We start from the raw sequence: 24762 nt of genomic DNA on the forward strand, positions 1-24762 counted from the left end.
TCGCCATTGACACATTGCTCAAAACTTTGCAAAATTTACCTACCAAGATCTAAAAAATTTCAATCTCTTGGATGCTACTTCAGAATCGGATCTGAAGTTCTTTTATCTTTTCAATGCAACTTCAAAAAATCAGATCTTAAGAAGTTCTATCTCTTCAATGCAACTTCAGAAATCAAATTTTAAGTTCTGAAACATAAACTTGTTCTCTGAATTTCAACAATCCAACACACGATTCAATGTTCAAATTTACTCCAAATGAGCTCAAATTTGAAACATAACTTTCACATATAATAAAGAACAAACTCAATCATCAAATTGTAAAAACAACAACAAATCTAACAAACTTATTTTGCAACTAAGAAGAAGATGAAGAGCACTATACCTACAATGGTGCTTTGCAACTAAGAAGAAGAAGAAACCAAACGGCAAAGAAGAAAGCAACAGTGAAGCTCTTAAATACATGGATGAATACAAAGAAGAAGAAAGCAGCAGTGAGTAAGAGAAGCGAAACTAAAGTTATCCAAAAATTGGATATCAATTGAACTTTTTTAAAAAGTCGGTGCAGGTTAAATGGGAGTGACCAAATAAGGCGCCGCCGTAAAATTTTACCATTTAGCTTGAAAGTTTCACATCCAAGAAAGCTAAAAATTGGTTCACTTTAAGATCCAGAACCCAGGGAACAAAACAAAGGAAGGCCCAAGTGCTGTAGGAGGACTACAATAGCTCCCACAAGAAGCTCAAAACAACTGTATAATATATGGGAAATGTAACTAAAAGAAAAACATCATTTACATCCACTGCGACATCTTATGATTGATGACTCATTTATCCCCATTTATACAAGCAGATTAAGCTCATCGACTGCTGGTTCCAATCATATCATAAATTACAGAGTAAAATTCTTCTTTCCGTGACTGCAAAAGTATAAAAGTAAAAATGAAAAAAAGGCTATGCTACCTTCCTCACAAAAAAGAATATTCATCTCTCATCTCTGCTGAACTTCAAGGTTGTTTCTAGAGTAAAGCTCATTATAAATTCTTCGGTAGTTACTCTGATCTGGCAGCTGTGAAGAAGGAATGAAGGCCTGCAGCTTGAACAGGTAATATGTCACCAAACCTGCCCACTTGTCCATCGGTTAGTATTGATCCCAGTTTCAGCGTGCTCTCTCCAAATTTGCTGCCAACCTGGATATTGTTGGTAGAAAATTCAGCCTTACGCGAGGAAATAGAAGCTTATTCAGTCAAATCAATAATTCATCCTATGATTCACAGTTTAAAATAGCGGCTCCAGTAACTGGACCACTTCCCTGAAACTACACGCTCCAAATGGCAAAGACCTGAACTTTCTTTATGTGATAATAAGCTACAATATCAGATTCACTTCATGTAAAGTAGCACTTTACATTCTATATTAAAAAAGTATCACTTTACATTATCATCATTAACTGGAAGATATTATGGTAGCACCAGTTTTCAAAAAGAGGAAAAGAAAACAAGACATGTCGAGTCTTGAGAATCATGGAGAAAATGTTTCAGAAAGAACCAAAAAAGGAAAAGCAACTCTCAGATCTGTTTCTCCCTATCGTCATGTATTCACTTGGTACGAAAAGTGGGCAGCTTAAAGTAAGCAGGCCAGCTGATCATTCTAATGTGGCTTTTTGTAAAGCTTTAGTATTTCACATTCTATGCTCCGGAGGTACCATGCCGACAGGTCCCATGTATTAGATTACAGCACAGTTCAGCTAGACGAGAGCTTGGGTTATGAGGAGGAGCCAGTTGATATTGTTGACAGGCATGTCCGCAAGTTGAGGTCTAAGAAAATTTCAGCGGTAAAGGTCCAGTGGAGGGGTCAACCAGTCGAGGAGGCGACTTGAGAGACGGATGAGGACATGCGGAGCAGATATCCACACTTATTCCGCGCTCCAGGTATGATTCTAAACCCGTTCGAGGACGAACATTTGTTTAAGAAGTAGGGAATGTAACGACCCGACCGGTCGTTTTGCTTTCTAGATCCCTGTTCCCCTATCTAAGACTTCTCGTATGTGCTTTTACTATTTTATGACTGGCGGGGACAGTTGGTTTCAATTTGGAAGGATTCAGGTTGAATTCGGAACACTTAGTTTCATAATAGTGGCCTAAGGTGGCCAAGTTTGACTTGAGTCAACACTCCGAATAAATGACCTCGGAATCGGGATTTGAAGGTTCCAATAGGTTCGTATGATGATTTTGGAATTGGAAGTGTGTTCGGATCGAGTCTCGGGTGGACCGGTAGCGTTCCAGCGCTTATTGTTGAAAGTTGGCATCTTGAAGGTTTTAGAGTTTACTAAGTTTGATTTGAAGTAGACTTTAGGGTCTGTTTGGAAAGCCACCCAATAATTGGAATTGGTGTAATTACTAGAGTAGTAATTACACAGCTTAGTAATTACGATGACCTGCTTGTTTGTCATAGCGTAATTATAGTGTAAAAAGCGTACTGTTTGGTTGCACAAGTGTAATTACACAGTTAGATTAAATTTTAAACGGAGTATTTATCAAGTTAATATAATAAATATTTGCCTATAAATAATTTTTATAAGTATAGATGATATTAGATTGGGTATTCAAGGTGCATATTTTTTCTTGAATATTCATTAATTAGTAATCATATATTTATAACTAATATTGTAAAAAAAATTAATACTCCCTCCGATTCAATTTAGATGAGGTAGTTTGACTCGGCACGGAGTTCAAGAAAAAAAAAAGATTTTTAAAACTTGCGGTCTTAAAGGCTAAAGGGGTAAAAGCTTGGTGGGGTCATGACATTTGTGTGGATATAAAAGTTTCTAATTAAGGGTAAAATAAAGAGTTTAAAGTTGAATTATTTCCAAATTTAGAAATGTGTTATTTTTTTGGAACAGACCAAAAAGGAAAGTACCTCATTTAATTTAAAACGGAGGGAGTATATCTTTTCTAAATTAATGGAGTAATATTTAGTTTAGTTAATTATAAAAACTAAAACATACATTTTGTAATAACATCATGGAATGCATGTTTGATAAAATAAATTAATATTTATAAATATAATATCATAATATTATTCAAATATTTGACAAAACTAATCTATCAATTTTAACTAAAAAATGAACAACATGCAATGTGAAATAATAAAATCACGGTTTCAAAATCCAAAAAATAAATAGTTTAACATATGTCAAATTCCAACATAATAAAAATAAGTTCCAATACAACTTATGATTAAGAAACATAATAAGTTTATCATCTCATTCAACAATGAAATTGTACTTTAAGGACATCACTCATTATATGCCAAGTTTGTTAATGACTCATTATTTCTAATATAGGAGGTGTAGTTTCAAAAACTAGAATGATAACGCAGTTACGCAAAATGAAGAAAATAAAACATATACGAAATAAAATATACGAGCAATTACATGGAATCATAAGAAATAAAAGATAAATAATGTACAAAGAAAAATATATTTTAAAATTAATAAAGAAATTAAAAAGTAAAAATAAAATAAAAAATTAAAATAAAAAGAAATAAAAAGTTATAAAGAAAAGAAATTAAAATAAAAACAAAAAGGAAAGAATTTGAAAAGTAACCTTGTAATTACATAGTGTAATTACCACCAATTCTCACCTCCTCTTGAGAATTACAATAACAACAACAACAACAACATACCCAGTATTATCCCCACACTGTAGGGCCTGGGGAGGGTAGTGTGTACGTAAATCTTACCCCTACCTTGTGAGGATAGACCTCCCCTTGAGAATTGGAGAGTATAATTACACCTCTCCAATTACACTCAATTTCCATACTGACCAAGTAATTACTTGTCCAGACAAATATGTCAATCTGCGTAAGTACACCGAAAAGAGTATTGAGAAAAGTCACTTGGCACTTTTAAGATAAAATCTAAATTAAATTTTTATATCTATTTATCTATATCTATAGATAGACCTAGTCATCAATTTTTCTTCTATATTCACTAGAAATATGGATGTGACATATTAAATAAAAAATTATAATATAAAGAAAAATAAAATTTGAAGAAAGGCGTAGATTGAGATAACTTATGAATATTTAATTCTTTTGGATGCGGTCGCTAAATTTAGTATGTAATATATATATATATATATATATACATCCGCTATTTTTTACATTGAAACGATCCGCGCTTCGCGCGGGTATGTATACTAGTTACAAATAAAAACAAAACGGCAGCTATCAAATCAAGATCCACAAAGTAAGACGTAAAATTTATTAGATTTCTCCTTTCTTTCTGCACGAGTTGATTACTCCTGCATATTTTCATATCTAAGAAATTAAGGAAAATTCACCTCCTTTGGTTTAAAAGGGAAAGAGTATGCGAGGAACTGTAAGCATTAAAAAATATTACAAAGGAGATTCTACAGAGACTAGGCAAAGAGGAAATGGTTTACCTGCATAAATGATTTCAAAAATGGCGATGTTATCCCAGAAGTTGAATTTTCATCGATGTCAACCTTTCGAGACAGCTCGTCATTCGTGTAACCTTTCCAGGGACTTCTTGATGAAACATCATCAATAGATGCTGAGATTGATGCCTTGGTTGTCCCCCTCGACGACAATGCTGGGGCACTGGATACAAGCATAAATTTACACATTCATGGAAGGATACATGACAAATTGTAGTAAACCCATTCCACATGAGAAACATTAAAGGATGATTACTTTCAGAGAACAAAATCATAGATCCAACAGAAAGAATGCAGTGCGATTTATACAAATGTGTGAAATGTAATCCCTCCGTCAAGACAATCAAGGAGGGATAATCCTGGTAGAAGTCAAAGAGTACCACTAACGGAGCAGAAAATGAACTGAACGGAGAAGTGAAATTTATAAAATTTACAACAATATCAACCTGATGGGGAGATATTTGAAGCGAGGTACTGTGGAGCAGCGCAAGATGTTTGATTCTGAATTGGTTGGCAGTTTCTGGGCAGTGTTTGTGTACATTCGGTTAAGCTGTACAAAGAACCCAAGGAGCACAGCATGCCTCAGGTATGACTGCCTCTCATTCTCCCAGAGATATGGCTCATAGCTGGAAATGAATCGGATAATGTGTCAACTAACATGATCAAGAAGGCAAAATATATCAATCTACTATTCACCCCATGGCACTACACCTCCCCAAAAAAGGCAATGGAACCCGACTAAAACAAACACTATGTTATTTCATACATTCTTTAGCAATAAGAGTGCACTTAAAGATGCAAAAGCAGATGAAGTAGTAGATACAAGAAACAACAACAAACCCAGGTGAGGTATGCGGAGGGTAGTGTTGCGCAACTATTCCTTCTCAAGGGCGTGAACCTATAGTATGCAGTAGATAGTTCACAGGCCACGAACCATCTTTACATGGAATTTCCCCAAAGAAGTCCATTATAGCAGCACAAGCATTTTAAAAATCCTTCAGAATACACTGGACAGTTGAATCAGAAATGTACCAGCTGGAATCGAATGGATGTGAAACTTTTGTACAGGATGAATATTTGTCGTGTCTTGTTTATTTCACATGGAAAGGACTTCCCTTTAGTTTTGAAAGCACACTGAACTCCTAATGTAATGTGCCTTACATAAACTTCTCTTACAAGTATAGTTACTAGTTGTTAGCCTAATATTAATCAAAGTTTAAGATACTCAATCAATTTTAAAAAAAAAATAAACATCATGTATTTTATCTCAATTCTTTTTATCAAATGCAACAACAACAACAACAACAAAACCAGTGTAATCCCACAAGTGGAAGCTGGGGAGAGTAGTGTGTATGCAGGCCTTATCCCTACCTTGTGAAGGTAGAGAGGTTATCTCCGATAGACCCTCGGTTCAGGAATGTCATTCAATTATTAGTATGTCACTATCCACCTTGCCATTTTACCAAACTTAATTAGCATAGGATAGTAACCACTTTTAAAAGATTATCACCTTTATCAGCTTGTATTACTGATAAAACTAAAAAAACTACCTCTACTAAGTTTAATAAAGTGTGTTAGGTGTTAAAGTATGTTGACTAAGGGGATATAAAAGTAAGAACATTACTCCTATCAATTTAGGTGACCTTTGATGGGATTTAATCCTTGTTTCTAAGTGGCGCAGGAGCTTCAATCATTGAACTATAACTCCAACCAATTTACTCCTTTCGTGCTCAAAGAGTGAGAAAAAACGGTAAGAATGCACAGTTAACTGAGCTAGATGATGTACTCAAAGTAGTTTAAACACGTGAAAGTGATTGTTTAGGATGTTTAAGTTTCTATTTAATGAACCAAAAAACTGAAGCTGATGAAAAGACATGTCTGGTAATTTGTTACTCCCTCCGTTTCAATTTAAGTGAACCTATTTCCTTTTTGGTCCGTGCCAAAAAGAATGACACCTTTCCTTATTTAGAAATAATTTACCTTTATGCAATGATTTATAGCCACACAAAATATATGTGCCTCATTTTACACCACAAGTTCAAAAGTCTTCTCTCTTTTCTTAAACTCCGTGCCCAGTCAAATGGGTTCACATAAATTGAAACGGAGGGAGTATTAGATAAGAACAAATTACAACAACAACAACAACAGAAGATCCAGTAGAGATGCTAAACACTTTAACATGACATTCACAAGTTTCAAGAATCCAAATATGGTTCGACCTTGATGTTTTCAAAAGTACTTCATCATCTCATTTTGTGCAGGTTAAATTAACCTACTACTATTCATGCCTAGTCAGAAAAGCCCCATAAAATGGAAAAGAGGGGGTAGTAGTTTGAAGTTAAGATACGTAAGCAAATTTACATAGCAGCATGAATATTTTCGTCGAGTATATCTGATTTCGAAAAGCTTACGTGAGCCAATCAATAGGATCCAGTCTCTGTGCAAAGCTGCTTATCAACCCATTGACACGCTCTTCGGTTACTGACTTACTTAGTTGTACATCATGCTTTCTTCTAAAAGGATGCTTCATTTTAGGCATTTTCAGTGACTCTTCATTTGCATTAGAATCACCACCAGAGAGAATATCTGACGCAAATCTTAGATCCAATAAAACTTGCAACACTCCTTTCTCTGAAATCAGAGATCCCTGAGTTTCTTGACTAGAAAGGAAGTCTCCATAAATATGAATCACCTATCAATATGCGACAGTCATCAGTATACAGAAGCATTAATTGCCAGAAAGCTTTTCTAGGGTGAAATTGCTAGAAAGCTCAAGACACAAAAGTAGCTCACTCAAAGCAAATCGAATTCAAATCCCTTTCAAAAGGAAGAAACAAGCCAAATAGAAATCAATGTTATCAAAGGCAAAAAGTGCAAAAAAGCTCTAAGGTCGATTGGGGCTTTAAGCACAAATAAAGTGTGGGCTTTATGAAAAAACGCGTGAAGGGAGAAAAATTATAAACATGTATATGTAGTACAAGACTAATAACTATAAGCATAAATAACATATGGGCCAGTGTTGTCAAAGGGGCGCTGAATACCTGGAGCGAGGCGCAAAACATGTTGAGTGCTTCGCGTCGCTTAACGGGTGCTTTAGTGTCGTCATTAAGGTTAAGGCATACTCTTCCTTGCCAATAAGCATAACCCTGAAGAGGTGACGCTAAACAAATTGATATTTCACTTTATCGTAATTGTTTTTCAATTTCTTTATCCATATATTTGTTAATCATGCGTATACTTATTAGTCTTGGACTACACCTATATATTTGTAGTTTTTCTCTTTTTGTGCCTTTCATCATTAAAGCCCACACTTTATTTGCACTTAAATATCCGACGAACCTTAGAGCTTTGCTTTTCGCTTTTGATAGCACTGATATGGACAAAGAAACTGGAAAAAAAAACATTACGATAAATTGAAATATCAATTGTTTAGCATCACCTCTTCAGGATTACTTTCATTGGCAAGGAAAAGTATGTCTTAAGGCCTTGGTGACGACACTAAAGCGCCTACTAAGCGAGGTGAAGCGCTCAACATATTTTGCGCCTCGCCTCAGGGCTTAAGCGTGCTTTTAACAACACTGATAGAAACGGTAGCAGAGAACGAGAATACTAAAAACTCAGAATTGTTAAAAGTACTTTACAGACTTGTCTAGCAGACGGTAGGCAAACCCAGTTATCAGTTAACCTATTCATGTCTTTTGAATGGTTTAGACAAGTGAAGAACTTAGTGGTAAGGGCCCTCCACCTCTTAATAAATATTTATTTATCTGCAGATGTCATGCTCCTGAAAACTAGTGAAAACCTTGATTTCTAACTACAGAATTGCGTAATTGATCTACAAAAAGTCTCACAGACTTTGTTACTGTTCTCAAAAAAAAGTCTCAGTCTTAATAACTGTTCAACCAATGAATTCTGAGACACAAAATCAAAAGACAAGGTTGTCAGATGCGCCCAACTTCAAATGATGTATTCAGCTACAGCATACTACTATCAATAAAAAAACCCTGTTTCCTTACTGCTTGATAGAGGTTAACGTGACTAGAACAATCCAACCTTATAACTAGTTCAAGCTTTGAGGAGCAGATATTCAGCAAATTCATCAGGACAAGATAATCAGATATGCAAGAGAAACTTGACTGAATATAGCTGCTTCTTCCTTTTTTTCAGTAAAGGCTCGAGAGAGCAATGTCAATACAGGCAACACTATGAGATCAGCTGCTAAAATAATTCAGTAGCTATTCGAAACAGCTGACAATTTAAATAAAATAGAACATAAGTTTCCAACTATAGAGACATAAACAAAATCCTTATGAAGTGAATAAGATCCCAATGCTGGTGAGTCATATTTCCAGGTTTTTATCAACAAGAGATGACTGTATCATGAACCAAATTCAAATATTCAACAATAGAAATCTCTAAGAGGATGAGATCAGCAACAGCACATGAAAGGATGATTAATTAGAGGTTGATGTTAGCAATAAGAAAAACAAAACATTGAATTCAAGGTCAGTTTCAGACAGATGGTCATTTCAATGAGGAACCTTTCAGGGTCCATTAATTCCAGCAGAAAATAACTCCGGAAAAGGGCATTCACTCCTTTCTTGTTTTCCATACCTTTCCACAATTAAAAGAGGCATATGTTGACAAAAGGTCAGAAATTTGGCAGATAATTCATGATAAATAACAAGTGAGGTTTTCTCAAAAGCTTAGAAAATTGAGGAAAAGGAGAAGCTTAAATTTTTCAATACCTTATCTAACAGTCTTGAGGCAAAGTTTTTCAGAATAGGTTTATCAAGCACATGTCCACCTACTCGCTGAATTTCTTCACAAGCTTGGAATAGAAACGAGGTTATGTACAAAGAGGGCATAGAAGGAAGCAATATCTTCATCTCTGACTGGCCTTCATTTGACTGATCTTGCTTAACAATGGTCTCCTCCCAGCCCTGCCAAAAAGTCAAAAAGTTAAGATGAAGAAGCTTGTGTAACCAATTTACAGCAATCAATTAGCAATTAAGAGGAGATATCAACTTGATAAACTAATTTAGAATGACCAAAGAAGAAATTTGCATATTATTTGAGCATGACTGACTTGTGATAGTTCACTTGTTTTTTAGACAGACTTGGGATGGTGTTCACTTATCACTAAGAAATGCAAGTTTTATTCATGACGTAAAAGAACGATGAAAGAGGACCACGTAAACCAGAGCACACACACAGGTGCCGTACACCCCGTGCAGGACACGAAACCTGCTCTACACAAACAGCATTACACCTGACAGAAAACTGAAAAGGAGGAAGAAAGTAAGAAAAGAAAAGGGTAATGAATACTCACAGACTTTGTGAAAGTTAATTTTTTTTTTCTTTTCCTGATAAAATTGTGAGACTTACTTTATGTGCAGCATAAGAAGTCATAATTGTTTTAAAAGAAATCAAGAAAGCATCAGTATATGTAATAGGAAAATGTCACTTACTCTCAAGGCTGTTGTTACAAACAAGGCATCATCCTGTTTGAGATTTTGGGATAAGATAACTGAAAGTTCATCAGAAACCCAAGATATCCACATATTATAAGCTCTGATGCAAAGATCTTGGGTCATTTTACTTAGCTCTTCAAGTTGTGGGCTAGAACTGTCATCCACTCCGAACAAAGCAGCAGATGCCATCGAACTTTGTCTTCTAGGTGAATCAAATATTGTCTTTCCAGGACCTTCTGAGGTTGGGGAGTCGATGGGTGGCATAGAGTACCTTTGTAGAGCTGGGGTCCTAAGCGAGCCAGCCCCTCTAGTTTCACTCACCCATGACCTTGGTGAACCAAGTATGACAGGAATGTGTCTTGAATGCTTTTGGAATGCAAACAAAAGCCGCCCTATAAATAGTGACCTCTCAACAAGTATAGCAGGCGATGGCACTGACTCATCTTTTGGGTTTTTGTTTTGAAGGTTAGCAGACAATGCATCCAACTCGCTCTTCAGTTCCATTAGTATAGCAGACATACTTAGGTAACATTTATTTTGTAAATATGGGGCCATATCTTTCAGTCTCAAGGATGCCTTGGGAGACTCCAAGAAGCTTAGTAGGTCTTTTAGAACACTCTCACAGCAGCTGTCCACGGCATCTCTTATCCTGCTGACTTCATCCCCAAAGTAAGCAGTGAGACAACTGCGAAAATCATTCTCCTCAGGCTGCTGTGACTTGGCACCAGGAATGGTGGTAACCTTTTTACCATTTGGCTCCATGAACCAAACACCTCCACCATTTAAAGATCTATTCAAGTACGCCTGGAAATTGACCTGCTCGCCAGGAGTTCCTGAGATGACCCCCACTGACACTACAACATCAACTAATCCACTCAACTCATCAAATCCTTTATCAATAATTGCTTTCATCCTTCTAACGAAAGCAACTTCAAATATCTCATCCCATAGGTCCGAATCACCTCCCAGGACTAGCTCGTGTATTCTCTTCCACGGCAACTCAATTTCAGACCCAAAAACACTCTTAAGCCACTCCAAGCTCCCTTCCAAAACCTGTTTATTTTCCATAGTTTCCCGTATCAATGTTTCAGCAGATGCAAGATCTTTCCCGCTGCTGATAACATCAATCAAGTATTTACCATTGATCTTGTTCATGATGTCCTTGGCACAATTCCTCAGCCAATCTGAACATACCTTGGAAACGAAATCCCTATCCAACATTACCATTTGCGATTCCAAATCATCTCTAAAAGAGTTCCACAACCTTACTTCCTCATCCGGATTAGGTATTCCACCAAACAATTGAGAGGCAGGAGGTGAACCCAATACAGTCTTATAAAACAAAGGCATATCATTCAATACTTGCAAGAATAATTCTCCTACTTGTCCCACAGTAACCTGAATAATCTTTAACGCTTCACAATAAACTAAAATCACATCAGAACTAGTAGCGTTAACATTGGAACATGCATTTAGTTTCTGAGAAATACAAGATTTTCGTGAATCAAGGAACAATGTTAGAACCTGTTTGGGATCAAGCTCATCAATGACAGCAACTGCAGCTAGAGCATCCGCATAAGCTTTTATCCCGAGGCCAAGTTCCTGATCCAACAATCTCTCTCTGCTTCTCTGGGAGATCTGAAATTTAAAACTCTCCACGACCTGCCATTGATGCTGAAGCAAAGGAAATTTCGAAAGCACACTTCTGTGATCTTTATTTTCATTCAAGCTATGGTGAACGTGTTTAGCACGAGCATAGCGAGCAGAAGATTCTAGAAACATTGATTCATCGAGACAGCCCCAGATATTCTCCGGCGTATCAACAAGATACTTAACCCGACAGGCAATCCCGTAAATTCGAGCTTTTGCAGGGTCAGAAGAGACAATGGACTTAGGGGAACCGGCAGCGACGGTGGAAGAAAGAGAATGAAGAATGCCATGGTGTATCGCGGCAATATTGGCAGAAATAGACTCGCACGAGGATTTCATTAGAACAATGGAATCGGCAGAATCTATTAGATCGCGATAACGATTGCCGACGAGTTGACGGAGCTCTTCGCTCTTGTCTTGGATCTGTTTTCTGGTGGCGGCTTCCACATTTCGGATTTCGGCAATTGGCTTTGTGCGGAAGAGTAATTCAGCATCTTGGTTTCTGGCGACGGGGGTAGAGCTCAGGCGGTTTTGATCGGCGGGTGATGGGGATGTAGGCGTCACTACCCTCATTTTCGACAAGAATTTGCAGTTGGAGTGATAGTTAGAGATAATAGGTTGGCAAAATAACTTCCATTTTTCGTCGGGAATATGCTTGAGTAGAGATATTACATTATCAAACACTGTGCTTCAACTTCTTCGTCTGCGAGGCCGACTGGCTAAATCCGGATACACCTGAGTTTTGGGTTTCTTTCTCGTGTTCCGGAAGTGGGTCCGGAACTGGAAACGGGTGTTAGTTGGGGTCGATCCGGATCTTTATTGTTGGAATTTGGGGGTTTGTTGGAATTGCGTTGGGAAGGGTATCAAAGGGAGATAATAAGGAAAAGAAACGAGTGTAATTGTTGCTCCTACGTTAACTACTTGCCGAACCCAAGTGAAAATGTTGAAATCATTCATTGCATTTTTTGACTTGTGGATGAAGAGTACAAAATAGTCAAAATAGTACACTGTATTTATCCATAAAACGGTACTGGTTAATTTAGGAAAATTTTCATAAAGCACTATCTTTTAGTAGTAATTAGCCATCTATAGATACCATTTGATATATTACGGATTGTAGATACTTTTTATATGGTTATAAGATGTATTTGATGTATTTAAGCTATTGTATTCATGAATACAGTAGCAAAAATAGGCGTGAATCAGGGAAGTCCAGCTAATCAGTTGTTGTATTCGAGTGTATTCGACTGTATTCATGGAGTGAAATATGGGATTACAGCTGGACAGATTATTGTATTCGACTGTATTCACGGCGTGAAATAGGGGATTACACTGTTTTAAAACGGAAAGTGAATCAATTAACATAATAGACTCCTAATATAACTCAACAAACTCAACTATAACACATAAATTTTATATTTTCAGTTATAAAAAAGATTCTCAACCGAAAAATACCCCAAAAGCATAGCAATCTTCAGAGAAATTATGTAATACATCTAAATACATAAATTATATTAACTAAAAAAAACTTATGAATACATTCATGGCATATAGCGAGACAGTGAATACAATGAAATACATATAATACAGCGGGATACATTGAAATACAATGAGAAAAAAAGACAGTGAAATCAAAGAAATGCATGGAATACAACGAGATACATTGAATTACAATGGAAAAAAAAGACAATGAATACAATGAAATACATGAAAATATATTGAAACATATTAACAGAAAATCATCCTACATCATCCATATCTCCCGGCTCACCATCTCTGGAGACACCTTTGTCTCCACTAACAAACCGAAGTTGGCAGAGACAAATATACTTGAGCAACTCCAAAACTCAAACATGGAGATTTAACCCTTCAAACAGATTTGGGATTCCAAGAACAAAGCCACTTCTGATCTTGGAAGGCCATAAAATAAAGTTCAAAGAGCATTTTGCCAAAATGCTTATCGCATTATATTCCCAAAAAATGATTAAGTGTGCAGTAAGTCTACCGGCGTCTGCTGTTGTTGGTGAGAAACCAACCGGATTAAAAGTTCCATAGATTTTAAACCGGCTGAAGCAGAGAGTGAACCTGCTCTGAAGTGGGCTTTGCACAAATCCGGTGGAAGGAGGAGGAGATCGGAAATTTTAATGGGATGGGGAAAGAGAATGGAATGTATCAAAGTAGAGAGAGAAATAAAATAGTGTAACTGATTAGCGTATTTAGTGGCTTAGGGCTAGGAGGTAACCAAAATTAAATATTTTGCTATAAACCTTAAAAGGTATCTATAGAATATAATTTTTTTAAATGGTATTTATTTAAAATAAATAAGGTGTTAGCCTTTGCTATAGGAGGTAAAAATTCCTTTAATTTATAACATCGTTTATAGACGTAAATTTATTTGATCCAAAAATATGAAATAAATAAGAATAGAGCCAAGATTATAAAAGAAATACAAGCATGGTTATGTGATGAGCCTCTCCGGAAGCAATAATATGAACAATGTTAAGAACAAAAGAAAGCAAGTAATTTTATAATATGAGATCAAATTATAGTCTTTGAGTACAGTTGATTTCTTGTGTCCTACAATGGCTAATTCTACTATTTATAGCTTTACTTAGGGAGACAAGATCTCAAAATCAAGCTCCTCTTGAATGAGAATAAAACAAGGAGCTGAGCTATTCAGCAAGTAAGGTAAGTATACTGCCCTCTTTCATCCTTTTTTTGTCGGAAAACTAGAGAAATTCGTTCCATAATAGTAAGAACTCACGGGATGGTGATCGAAAGTTGTGAGTTCGAGTTGTTCAACTTGTAGTGGACTGTTTTGTGGGTTGTTTCGTGATGTCATTGGGTTATCTCTTGTGTTATTGTTTATGTGGAGTTTGGGAGGAGAAAGGGCGTGGAGAAATGCCACATAATGGCTGGGTGGTGGGCTGGTTGTTCGTCGTTATATTTTCAGGTTGTTTGACACTAGTATGGTTGTCGTTTTGTGTAGAGTAAACTTGTAGGTAGGGCTGGGCATATATCGGGTATAACCGATAGCCCGAACCGATAAAATGCTAATATGTTATCGATATCGGGTTATTGAGTAAATTGTTCGATAATGGTTTAATGTTATTTGACTATCGGGTTATTGGTTCGTGTCTCGTTTTGCCCGATTTTATTAATGATTTAACCGATATCCCAATAAGCTCTAAAAAATTATAATTTTACTCGCTAAGTATATAAAGTCACCTTATGGCTTCATTCTCTCACTCTCTCAATTCTCTCGACAATTACTCTTTATCTTCGTACTTCAATCCTTAGAGTAAGTTTTAAACTTTTCTGAATTTCTCATCTTAATTCTTCAGTTAAGATTTTGTTTTAAACTTTAAAGAATTAATTGTTCAGATTTTTAGTTTTTCTATTTGTTTCTTTGGTTGCATTGATTCTTTAGTAGTTACAAGATTAGGATATTTTTTTCTTTGAATTATGCCCGCCCGCAGTGAGATAATTAGTATGATTAGATTGTTGAATGTCTTATTCATTACTCCTCCTAACTTATAACTTTAAAAATTAAGATAATTCATTTGGGATTTTCAAATGGGGAGAAAGTTTTCTTTTCTTAAGTTGAAATTTAATCCCTCTTTTCTTAAGAGCAAATATTCAGTTCCTTTCTTTTAACATTATGATCACGATTTCTATAATAAAAACTAGAAATTTTTGGATATTTTTTATTCTTATCGGATAAACAGATAACTGAATTAATAAGGATCGATAACCGACTAACCGATACCCGGTAACCGATATTTTATCAATTCGGTTATCAATTTAGCATATTTATAAATCGATAACTGATATGCCGAATCGATAACATCCACAACTGAACCGAACCGATCGATGCCCACCTCTACTTGTAGGAGCTATTGTTGTTGTGATTTATTGGAGGACTATTAATTAAGGTATGTAATGGATATCCCTTTTGACCCCTTTCGACATGAATTCGCCTTAATGATAATTTTTCTAACAGAAAAGCTTAATGAAACTTCTCGTCGTAAATACTCCACTCATGATATCATTTAGGTTCATATGTTTACCTTTGATGTTGTTCTGTTGGTTGATGTTCCATAGTATATGTAATGACCCAATCGGTCATTTTGAGCTTTAGCACTTCATTCGGCGGTTTGAGACCATGAGCAACTTCATTTGTGACTTGCATATATGATTGGTTTTAATGTTTGCGGGGTTCAGATTGATTTGACAGAATGATTCTCAATTTGGAAGCGTTTAGTTGGAAAAGTTAATCAAGGTTAACTTTTGAGTAACCGACCTCGGAATCAGGATTTGATAATTTTAATAGGTTTGTATGGTAATTTTGAGCTTGAGCGTATGTTGGATTTGAATTGAAATGTTCCTAGAAGGTTTTGGGTCTATGTCGAAAGTTGGAAATTTGAAAAATTAGAGAGTTCGCAAGTTCGGCCGGGAGTAGACTTTGAGGCTATCGGGGTCGGATTGCTGTTCCGGAATTAGAATAGGTTCATTTTGTCATTTTGGAGTTGTGTGCAAAGTTTGGGTTCATTTCGGATTGATTAGCCATGAATCTGTGATGACCCAAAAGGTCATCACTTGCTTTTAAATTAAATTCTATATTTTTGAGGCCTTGAAAACCTCATTTAGAGTCACCTCGATTTGCGTATGCAGTCCGGGCGCGTAGCCGGAAAGCTTAAATATGAAAATCTGTGAAAAAATAATAAATTTTGGATAATAAATTAATTAATTTGACTCTGGTCAATGTTTTGGGTAAATGGACCCGGACCTGTGAATTGACGGTCCTGGAGGGTCCGTAGGAAAATACGGGACTTGGGCATATGCCCGGAATTGATCCGAGGTCCCAAGCCCGAGAAATGAATTTTTAAAGAAAATTATTTTCTGAAATTGTTTAAAGCATTTTGAAATGAAATTTGATTAGAACATGATGGTATCGGGCCCGTATTTTGGTTCCGGTGCCCGGTACAGGTCTTATATATGATTTAAGACGATCCTGTGAAATTTGATGAAAAACGGATGTCATTTGACGTGATTCGGACCTAATTTGCAAAAGTTGAGGTTTAAGAAGTTTTGAAATATTTCATTGATTTTGAGGTTTAATTCGTTGTTATTGAGGTTAGTTTAGCGATTTGATCGCACGGATAAGTTCATATGATGTTGTTGAGTTGGTACGTATGTTTGGTTAGGAGCCCCGAGGGCTCGAGTGTGTTTCGGATGTGTTTCGGGAGGTTTTTGACTTAAGAAAAATTGCAGGTTTTCAGCTGTTGGGTTCCTGATGTTTCCTTCTTCGCGTTCGCAGGAGAACCCTCGCAAACGCGATGCATTAAATTTTGATGAAAGGAAATTCCTTCTACGCAAACGCGTAGCACAGGTCGCTAACGCGAGGCATTAGGGGGTTATCCCTTCGCGAACGCGGTCCTAGCCACGCGAACGCGAAGGCCAATTGGGCCTGGGCAGGGGGTGGGGCAATTACCCTACGCGAACGCGATACCTTGAACGCGAACCCGAGGCTCGAGGAGTTTCTACTCCGCGAACGTGAGCCTTATTCCGCGAACGCGAACGCTTATCAAGCCTAACCCATCGCGAACGCGATGGACCTGTCGCGAACACAATGAGTGTTTTCGCACAGTGATTTTTAAAAGACCAAAACAGAATACTTACGGGATTTTCATAAAATTGCATAAACCTCTTCTTCTCCAAAGCTCTTAGGCGAATTTTGAAGCATTTCCTCACCATAATCTCTTGGGTAAGTAATCTTTAACTTGTTTTCTTCCATTTTTATCAACACCCACTAGATTTCTAGGCCTAAAACATGTGATTAAGGGTAAAAAATTAGGGATTTGGGTAGAGTTAGGGCTTTTTATATATTTATGATTTAGACCTCGTTTTGGGGTCAAATTTTGGAACGAATTATATATTCGAGCTCGTGGGTGAATGGGTGATAGGATTTTGGTCCGAACCTCGTGTTTCGACCAAGCGGGCCCGGGGTCAATTTTTGGGAAGAATGATTAAAAAGCTATAATTAAGCATTGGAATTGGATTGTTTAGCATTTATTGATGTTATTAAGTCGATTATGTATAGATACGATTGTGTTGGAGCCAAATTCGAATGGAAAGGCGGTATTTGAGGATTGAGTTGGCCGTGAAAGTTCGAGGTAAGTGTCCGGTCTAACCTTAGCTTGAGGGATTAGGAGTTGTATCCTATTTGCTAATTGCTTCTTGTTGAGTACGACGTATAGGCATGGTGACGAGTATCTATACGTTGGTGTCGAGCATGACTGTGAGTCTTGAATTGATAGATGTTGTGTTCTTATTACTACGGACGCTTTAATTGATGATTCTCGATATTGAGCAAAGATTTAGTTTATTTTTGTTGATTTTATTTGTGATTGAGTTTTGGTACTAATTGAGCTGAGTAGGAGTTGAGTTAGGATTGGTTATAGCTGATTCTCCTTTGCCGGGATATTTGTCTTGATATTGTTGCTCCCTTGCAGGAAGTTATTATATTGCTTTGTTCCCTTGCCGGGATTCCTTGTGATTTTGTGTTGGCTTGTAAATGAGAGCGGGTGGTATGCCTACCACGAGATATAATGAAATGGGATCGGGTGGTACGCCTACCACGAGATATAATGAAATGGGATCGGGTGGTACGCCTACCATGAGATATAATGAAATGGGATCGGGTGGTACGCTTACCACGAGATATAATGAAATAGGATCAGGTGGTACGCCTACCACGAGATTTAATAAAATGGGAGCGTGTGGTACGCCTACCACAAGATATGAGAAATGGGATCGGGTTGCACGTCTGCAACAAGATGTGAACCGAGAGTGAAATCTGCCTTTGTTTTCCTTATCCTTGTTAGAAGTTAAATTTTGGTTTCCTGATAATTCTCTTGAGATTCTGTTTTTAGCTGTTACTCCCCGAAGCATGTTTCCCCTTCCCAGCTTTAATTGTTTGTTCTAGTTTATTTTTCCGTTGTATATCCATATAACTGCACAGGTTTATCTAGAGTCTGGTCCTAGCCTCGTCACTACCTCGTCGGGGTTAGGCCAGGCACTTACCAGCACAGGGGTCGGTTGTGCTGATGCTACACTCTGCACTCTGTGCAGATACCGGAGCAGTACTGGGACAGCAGCAGTAGCTTGGGAGCCAACCTTCAGTCCATAGAGATCCCGAGGTAGTCCTACAGGCGTCTGCAGGCCCGGCGTCTCTTCTATCTATTATTATGTTCTGTTATCACTTGTATCCGAGACAGACTGAGTTTCTTTCTTTCAGACATTTGTATGTAGTAATCATAGACAGTCCGTGAATGTTGTGACACCGGTTTCTAGGTAGAGACATATGTTGGCTATTCGTATCGATTTTGGTATTATATTTATCTAAATCTTCCGCTTAATTTCATCTTTCGCTATTGTTTAAGTATTATATTGATCACCTGTTATTACAAGTTATTAAAAAGCATTAAAAATGAAAGAGTTAGAATTTTTGTATTTCGTGGCTTGCCTAACTTCTATGAGTAGGCGCCATCACGGCTCCCGAGGGTGGAAAATCCGGGTCGTGACAGGTTGGTATCAGAGCTCTAGGTTACAAAGGTCTCACAATTCACGGACAAGCTTAGTAGAGTCTGAGGGATCGGTACGGAGACATCTGTATTTATCCCCCAGAGGCTACCGAGTTAGGAAAACTTCACATTTCGTTCTTTCTTGTCGTGCGGTTTGGTTTCTCAATATTAATTGAATTTCTACTCTGTTCTTTTGCAGATGGCGAGAACACGCGCTTCCTCATCTACCGATCAGCAGCCCGAGCCCCCAGCAGCGGATCCCACGAGGGGCAGAGGTTGAGGCCGAGGTCGTGCTAAAGGCCAAGGCCGGGGCAGAGCTCAGCCCAGTGCAGCAGCACCCGTAGCGGAGCCTCAGGATGACTTTGATGACGAGGTTCCGGCCCCAGCAGTTCCGGTGGGCCCGGCTTAGGTCCCAGAGGGGTTTATTGCCACCCCAGTTCTTCAGGATGCTCTGGTCCATCTAGTGGGCCTTATGGAGAGCGTCACCAGGGCAGGTTTACTTCCTATAGCACTAGCCATCTCTCAGGATGGAGGAGGAGCCCAGACTCCTACTACTCACACTCCAGAGCAGGTAGCTCCCCAGTTTCAGACTCCAGCGGCTCAGCTAGTTGGAGCGGTTCAGCCAGGTGTGGTAGCTCAGACCGGCGATGGTGCAGCTATGTCTGCCGATGCTTTGTGGAGATTGGACAGGTTCACCAAGCTCTTCACTACCACCTTCAGCGGTGCATCTACTGAGGATCCCCAGGATTATCTAGACAGCTGTCACGAGGTTCTTTGGAACATAGGGATAGTTGAGACCAACGGGGTCGATTTTGCCACATTTCGCTTGTCTGGATCCGCCAAGACTTGGTGGAGGGATTATTGCTTAGCTAGACCAGTAGGATCGCCAGCCTTCACCTGGGAGCAGTTCACGCAACTATTTCTGGAGAAGTTTCTCCCTATCACATAGCGAGAGGCCTATCGGAGGCAGTTTGAGCGCCTCCAGCAGGGATCCATGACAGTCACCCAGTACGAGACTAGATTCATTGATTTGGCCCGCCATGCTCTTATCATACTTTCCACTGAGAGGGAGAGAGTGAAACGGTTCATTGATGGACTCATTCAGCCGATTCGTCTTCAGATGACTAGAGAGGCTGGGAGTGAGATATCCTTCCAGGAGGCGGCCAATGTGGCTCGGAGAGTTGAAATGTTTCTTTCATAGGGGGTGGTCACAGGGCAGACAAGAGACCCCGTCAGTCAGGCAGATTCAGTGGTGCCTCGTCTGGAGGCAGGGATTCGTATGATAGAGGCCATCCTCCTAGGCCTTTTCAGTCAGCACTCCAGGTTTCTCACGGCGCTTCAGGTGGCCGTGGTTCTCAGATGCAGTATTCTGATCAGCAGCCCTACAGTGCACCACCAGCTCCTATCAGTGCACCACCACTTCAGAGTTTCTAGGGTCGTCAGCCCCAGTAGCCGAGGGCTTGTTTTACTTGTGGTGACACGAGGCACATTGCTAGGTATTGCCCTCGAGCTTCGAGCAGTTCTCCACATCACGTTTCCCGTGCTATGGTTCAGGCACCAGGTGTCCCACAGGCCGCCCAGCCAGCTAGAGGTGGGGGTAGAGGTGCTAGAGGTGGAGGTAGAGGTGCTAGAGGTGGAGCTCAGACCGCTAGAGGTGGAGGCCATCCAGCTGCTGGCTGTCCCAGAGAGGTAGATCAGAGTGGTGGGGCCCAGCCCCGATATTATGCTCTTCTAGCCAGGCCTGAGGCTGAGGCTTCTGATGCAGTTATCACAGGTACTGTTCTGGTTTGTGATAGAGATGCTTCAGTGTTATTTGATCCAGGGTCTACGTACTCGTATGTGTCATCTTACTTTGCACCGTATCTAGTCAGGCCTAGTGATTCTTTGAGTGCTCCTGTTTATGTGTCTACACCGGTGGGTGATTCTATTGTGGAAAATCGAGTCCATCGTTCTTGTATTGTGGTGATTGGGGGTCTTGAGACTCGGGTAGATTTGTTGCTTCTGGACATGGTTGATTTCGATGTTATATTGGGGATGGACTGGTTATCACCTTACCACGCTATCTTGGACTGTCATGCCAAGACTGTGACCTTAGCCTTACCGGGTTTGCCTCGTTTAGAGTGGAGAGGGACTCCCGGTCATTCTAGTCGTAGTGTTATTTCTAATGTGAAGGCTCGGCGTATGGTCGAGAAGGGGTGTTTGGCCTATTTGGCTTATGTTCGCGATTCTAGTGCTGAGGTCCCTCCTATTGATTCTGTGCCCATTGTTCGGGAGTTTGCTGATGTATTTCCTTCAGACCTGTCGGGTATGCCACCCGACAAGGATATTGACTTTTGCATTGATCTGGTTCTGGGCACTCAGCCCATTTCTATCCCGCCGTATTGCATGGCCCCACCTGAGTTGAAAGAGTTAAAGGAGCAATTGCAAGACTTGCTTGAGAAAGGTTTCATTAGACCCAGTGTTTCGCCTTGGGGTGCGCCGGTGTTGTTTGTTTAAAAGAAGGATGGGTCAATGAGAATTTGTATTGACTACCGGCAATTGAACAAGGTTACCATCAAGAATAAGTATCCGCTGCCGAGGATTGATGATTTGTTCGATCAGCTTCAGGGTGCCAAGGTATTTTCAAAGATTGACTTGAGATCTGGCTACCATCAGTTGAGGATTAGGGCATCCGATGTCCTTAAGACAGCTTTCCGCACTCGGTACGGGCATTATGGGTTCTTGGTGATGTCATTCGAGTTGACTAATGCCCCAGCAGCTTTTATGGATTTGATGAACCGAGTGTTCAAGCCTTATTTGGACTTGTTCGTGATAGTCTTTATTGATGATATATTGATATATTATCGCAGCCAGGAGGAGCACGAGCAACACCTTAGAGTGGTTCTTCAGACTCTGAGGGATAGTCAGTTATATGCTAAGTTCTCGAAGTGTGAGTTCTGGTTGAGTTCAGTTGCATTTCTGGGTCATGTTGTATCAGCCAAGTGTATTCAGGTGGACCCGAAGAAGATTGAGGCAGTCAAGAACTGGCCTAGACCAACATCAGCTACAGAGATTCAGAGTTTCTTGGGATTGGCAGGCTACTATCGTCGGTTCGTGAAGTGGTTTTCATCTATTGCAATCCCGATGACCAGGTTGACCCAGAAGAGTGCCCAGTTCAGATGGTCGGATGAGTGTGAGGCGAGCTTTCAGAAGCTCAAGACAGCTTTGACTACGACACCTGTGTTGGTTTTGCCCACAGGTTCAGGGCCTTATACAGTTTATTGTGATGCATCTCGTGTTGGGCTTGGTGCAGTGTTGATGCAGGATGGCAAGGTCATTGCCTATGCTTCGCGGCAGTTGAAGATTCATGAGAAGAACTATCCGGTTCATGATTTGGAGTTGGTAGCCATAGTTCACACATGAAAATTTGGAGGCATTATCTGTATGGCGTGGCATGTGAGGTATTCATGGATCACAAGAGTCTGCAGTATTTGTTCAAGCAAAAGGAGTTGAATTTGAGGCAGAGGAGGTGGTTGGAGTTGTTGAAAGACTGATAACACCATTTTATATCATCCGGGAAAGGCCAATGTGGTGGTCGATGCCTTGAGTAGGAAGTCAGCTAGTATGGACAGTTTAGCTTATATTCCCGTCGGTGAGATACTGCTTGCTTTGGATGTTCAGGCTTTGGCCAATCAGTTCGTGAGGCTGGATGTTTTCTGAGCCCAGTCGTGTGTTGGCTTGCACGGTCGCTCGTTCTTCTTTATTCGAGCGTATCCGTGATCGGCAGTATGATGATCCCCATTTGTGTGTCCTTAGAGACACGGTGCAGTGCGGAGGTGCCAAGTAGGTTACCTTAGATGATGATGGAGTTTTGAGATTGCAGGGTCGAGTTTGTGTGCCTAATGTGGATGGAATCCGAGAGTTGATTTTAGAGGAGGCCCATAGTTCCCGGTACTCTATTCATCCGGGCGCTGCGAAGATGTACCAGGATTTGCAGCAGTATTATTGGTGGCGGAGAATAAAGAAGGATATCGTCGCATATGTGGCTCGATGTTTGAATTGTCAGGAGGTCAAGTACGAGCATCAGAGGCCCGGTGGTTCATTTAAGAGGATTGAGCTTCCCGAGTGGAAGTGGGAGCGGATCACTATGGACTTTATTACTGGACTCCCGCAGACTCGGAAGTAGTTCGATGCAGTGTGGGTCATTGTGGATAGGCTGACCAAGTCAGCACATTTCATTTCTGTGGCAGTCTCCTATTCTTCTGAGAGGTTAGCTGAGATCTACATCCGGGAGATTGTTCGCCTTCATGGTGTTCTCGTGTCTATCATTTCGGACCGAGGTACACAGTTTACCTCGCATTTTTGGAGAGTAGTTCAGCGAGAGTTGGGCACACGGGTTGAGTTGAGCACAGCATTTCATCCCCAGACGGACGGGCAGTCCGAGCGGACTATTCAGATTTTGGGGGATATGCTCCGAGCTTGTGTTATTGACTTTGGAGGCTCGTGGGATCAGTTTTTGCCTTTAGCGGAGTTCGCCTACAACAACAGCTACCAGTCGAGTATCCAGATGGCTCCTTGTGAGGCCTTATACGGTAGGCGGTGACGATCTCCGGTTGGATGGTTTGAGCCGGGGGAGGCTCGGTTGTTGGGTACGGATCTGGTTCAGGATGCCTTGGACAAGGTCAGGATCATTCAGGATAGTTCGTTCAGCCCAGTCCAGGCAAAAGAGTTATGCCGATCACAAGGTTCGAGATCTGGCTTTCATGGTCGATGAGCGGGTATTGCTTCGAGTGTCGCCTATAAAGGGCGTGATGAGATTTGGGAAGAAGGGCAAGCTTAGCCCTAGGTTCATTGGTCCATTTGAGATTCTTGATCGAGTGCGAGAGGTGGCTTATAGACTTGCATTGCCGCCGAGCTTATCAGCCGTGCATCCAGTGTTTCATGTGTCCACCGTGTCTAGTAGAGTCTTGTTTATGGGTGTGTCGTGCACCACACTTATAAGCAGGAGGCTACATGGCATTTAGGACTGTCACTCTTTCTTCTTACTCTAGATCGTGTGGTAGAGCTCACTTATAAGAATTCAAATTCCGAACTTCTATTTTATTTATTCGTAATAAGATGATGCCTACATCCAGAAAGACGGTCGATAAGAGATATAGCTGTGGAAGTGTTGAGTTAGAGGAACTCGATTTTGCATCTTGCTTATGATAAGTAAATGTGAGGTCTTCAGCAGATCATGTGCGTACTGAAAAGGTGTAAGCCTCTTGATAAGGAGTGTTGAGGCAAGAATACCTATCCACCTTAATGGTGAAAGACAATGAGAGATTCAGGAGATAAATATAAGTTTCAACAAGTAAAAGAAGCAAGATGAAGAAGAGTACGAGGCTCCCAGTTACTGAAGGTTAACCGTGTTTATAATTCAGGCAGAAGAATATAAGCTTTTTGAGTTATATTCAATAGTAACAGAGGTATGTACAATTGGACGTACCTATCTCAGTTATGCCCTATGGGGGCTAACAGGTGTAGTTTAAGAGAAGGATGGGACAGTAGGATCCGGCTGGGGTTAGAGTTACCCGAAAATGGTGAATGGATTGGTTTGTGTTTGTTGACGATTTC

At 39.7% G+C, this 24762-nt stretch overlaps 1 protein-coding gene across 1 annotated transcript; it reads right to left on the bottom strand.

The window, feature by feature from the left end:
- Positions 1-636: 636 nt before the first annotated feature.
- LOC109220771 (conserved oligomeric Golgi complex subunit 1) lies at positions 637-12498 on the bottom strand. The gene is made up of 6 exons (XM_019385240.1): positions 9929-12498; positions 9206-9400; positions 6869-7149; positions 4904-5083; positions 4443-4620; positions 637-1184 (listed from the first exon to the last, which is right to left on the bottom strand). The coding sequence occupies exons 1-6, from the start codon at positions 12152-12154 to the stop codon at positions 1047-1049; spliced, it is 3198 nt and encodes a 1065-aa protein (XP_019240785.1). The 5' UTR covers positions 12155-12498; the 3' UTR covers positions 637-1046.
- Positions 12499-24762: the final 12264 nt, after the last annotated feature.

This window comes from Nicotiana attenuata, unplaced genomic scaffold (assembly GCF_001879085.1).
Source record: "Nicotiana attenuata strain UT unplaced genomic scaffold, NIATTr2, whole genome shotgun sequence".
Taxonomy (NCBI): Eukaryota; Viridiplantae; Streptophyta; class Magnoliopsida; order Solanales; family Solanaceae; genus Nicotiana; species Nicotiana attenuata.

Excerpts from the sequence above, each read along its gene's own strand:
- LOC109220771 (XM_019385240.1), bottom strand. The coding sequence starts at position 12,154 with ATGAGGGTAGTGACGCCTACATCCCCATCACCCGCCGATCAAAACCGC. Across the intron at positions 9,401-9,928 it reads TTGTAACAACAGCCTTGAGA|GGCTGGGAGGAGACCATTGT; the intron begins GTAAGTGACATT and ends ACTTTTTGGCAG. Across the intron at positions 5,084-6,868 it reads GATCCTATTGATTGGCTCAC|CTATGAGCCATATCTCTGGG; the intron begins GTAAGCTTTTCG and ends ATTCATTTCCAG.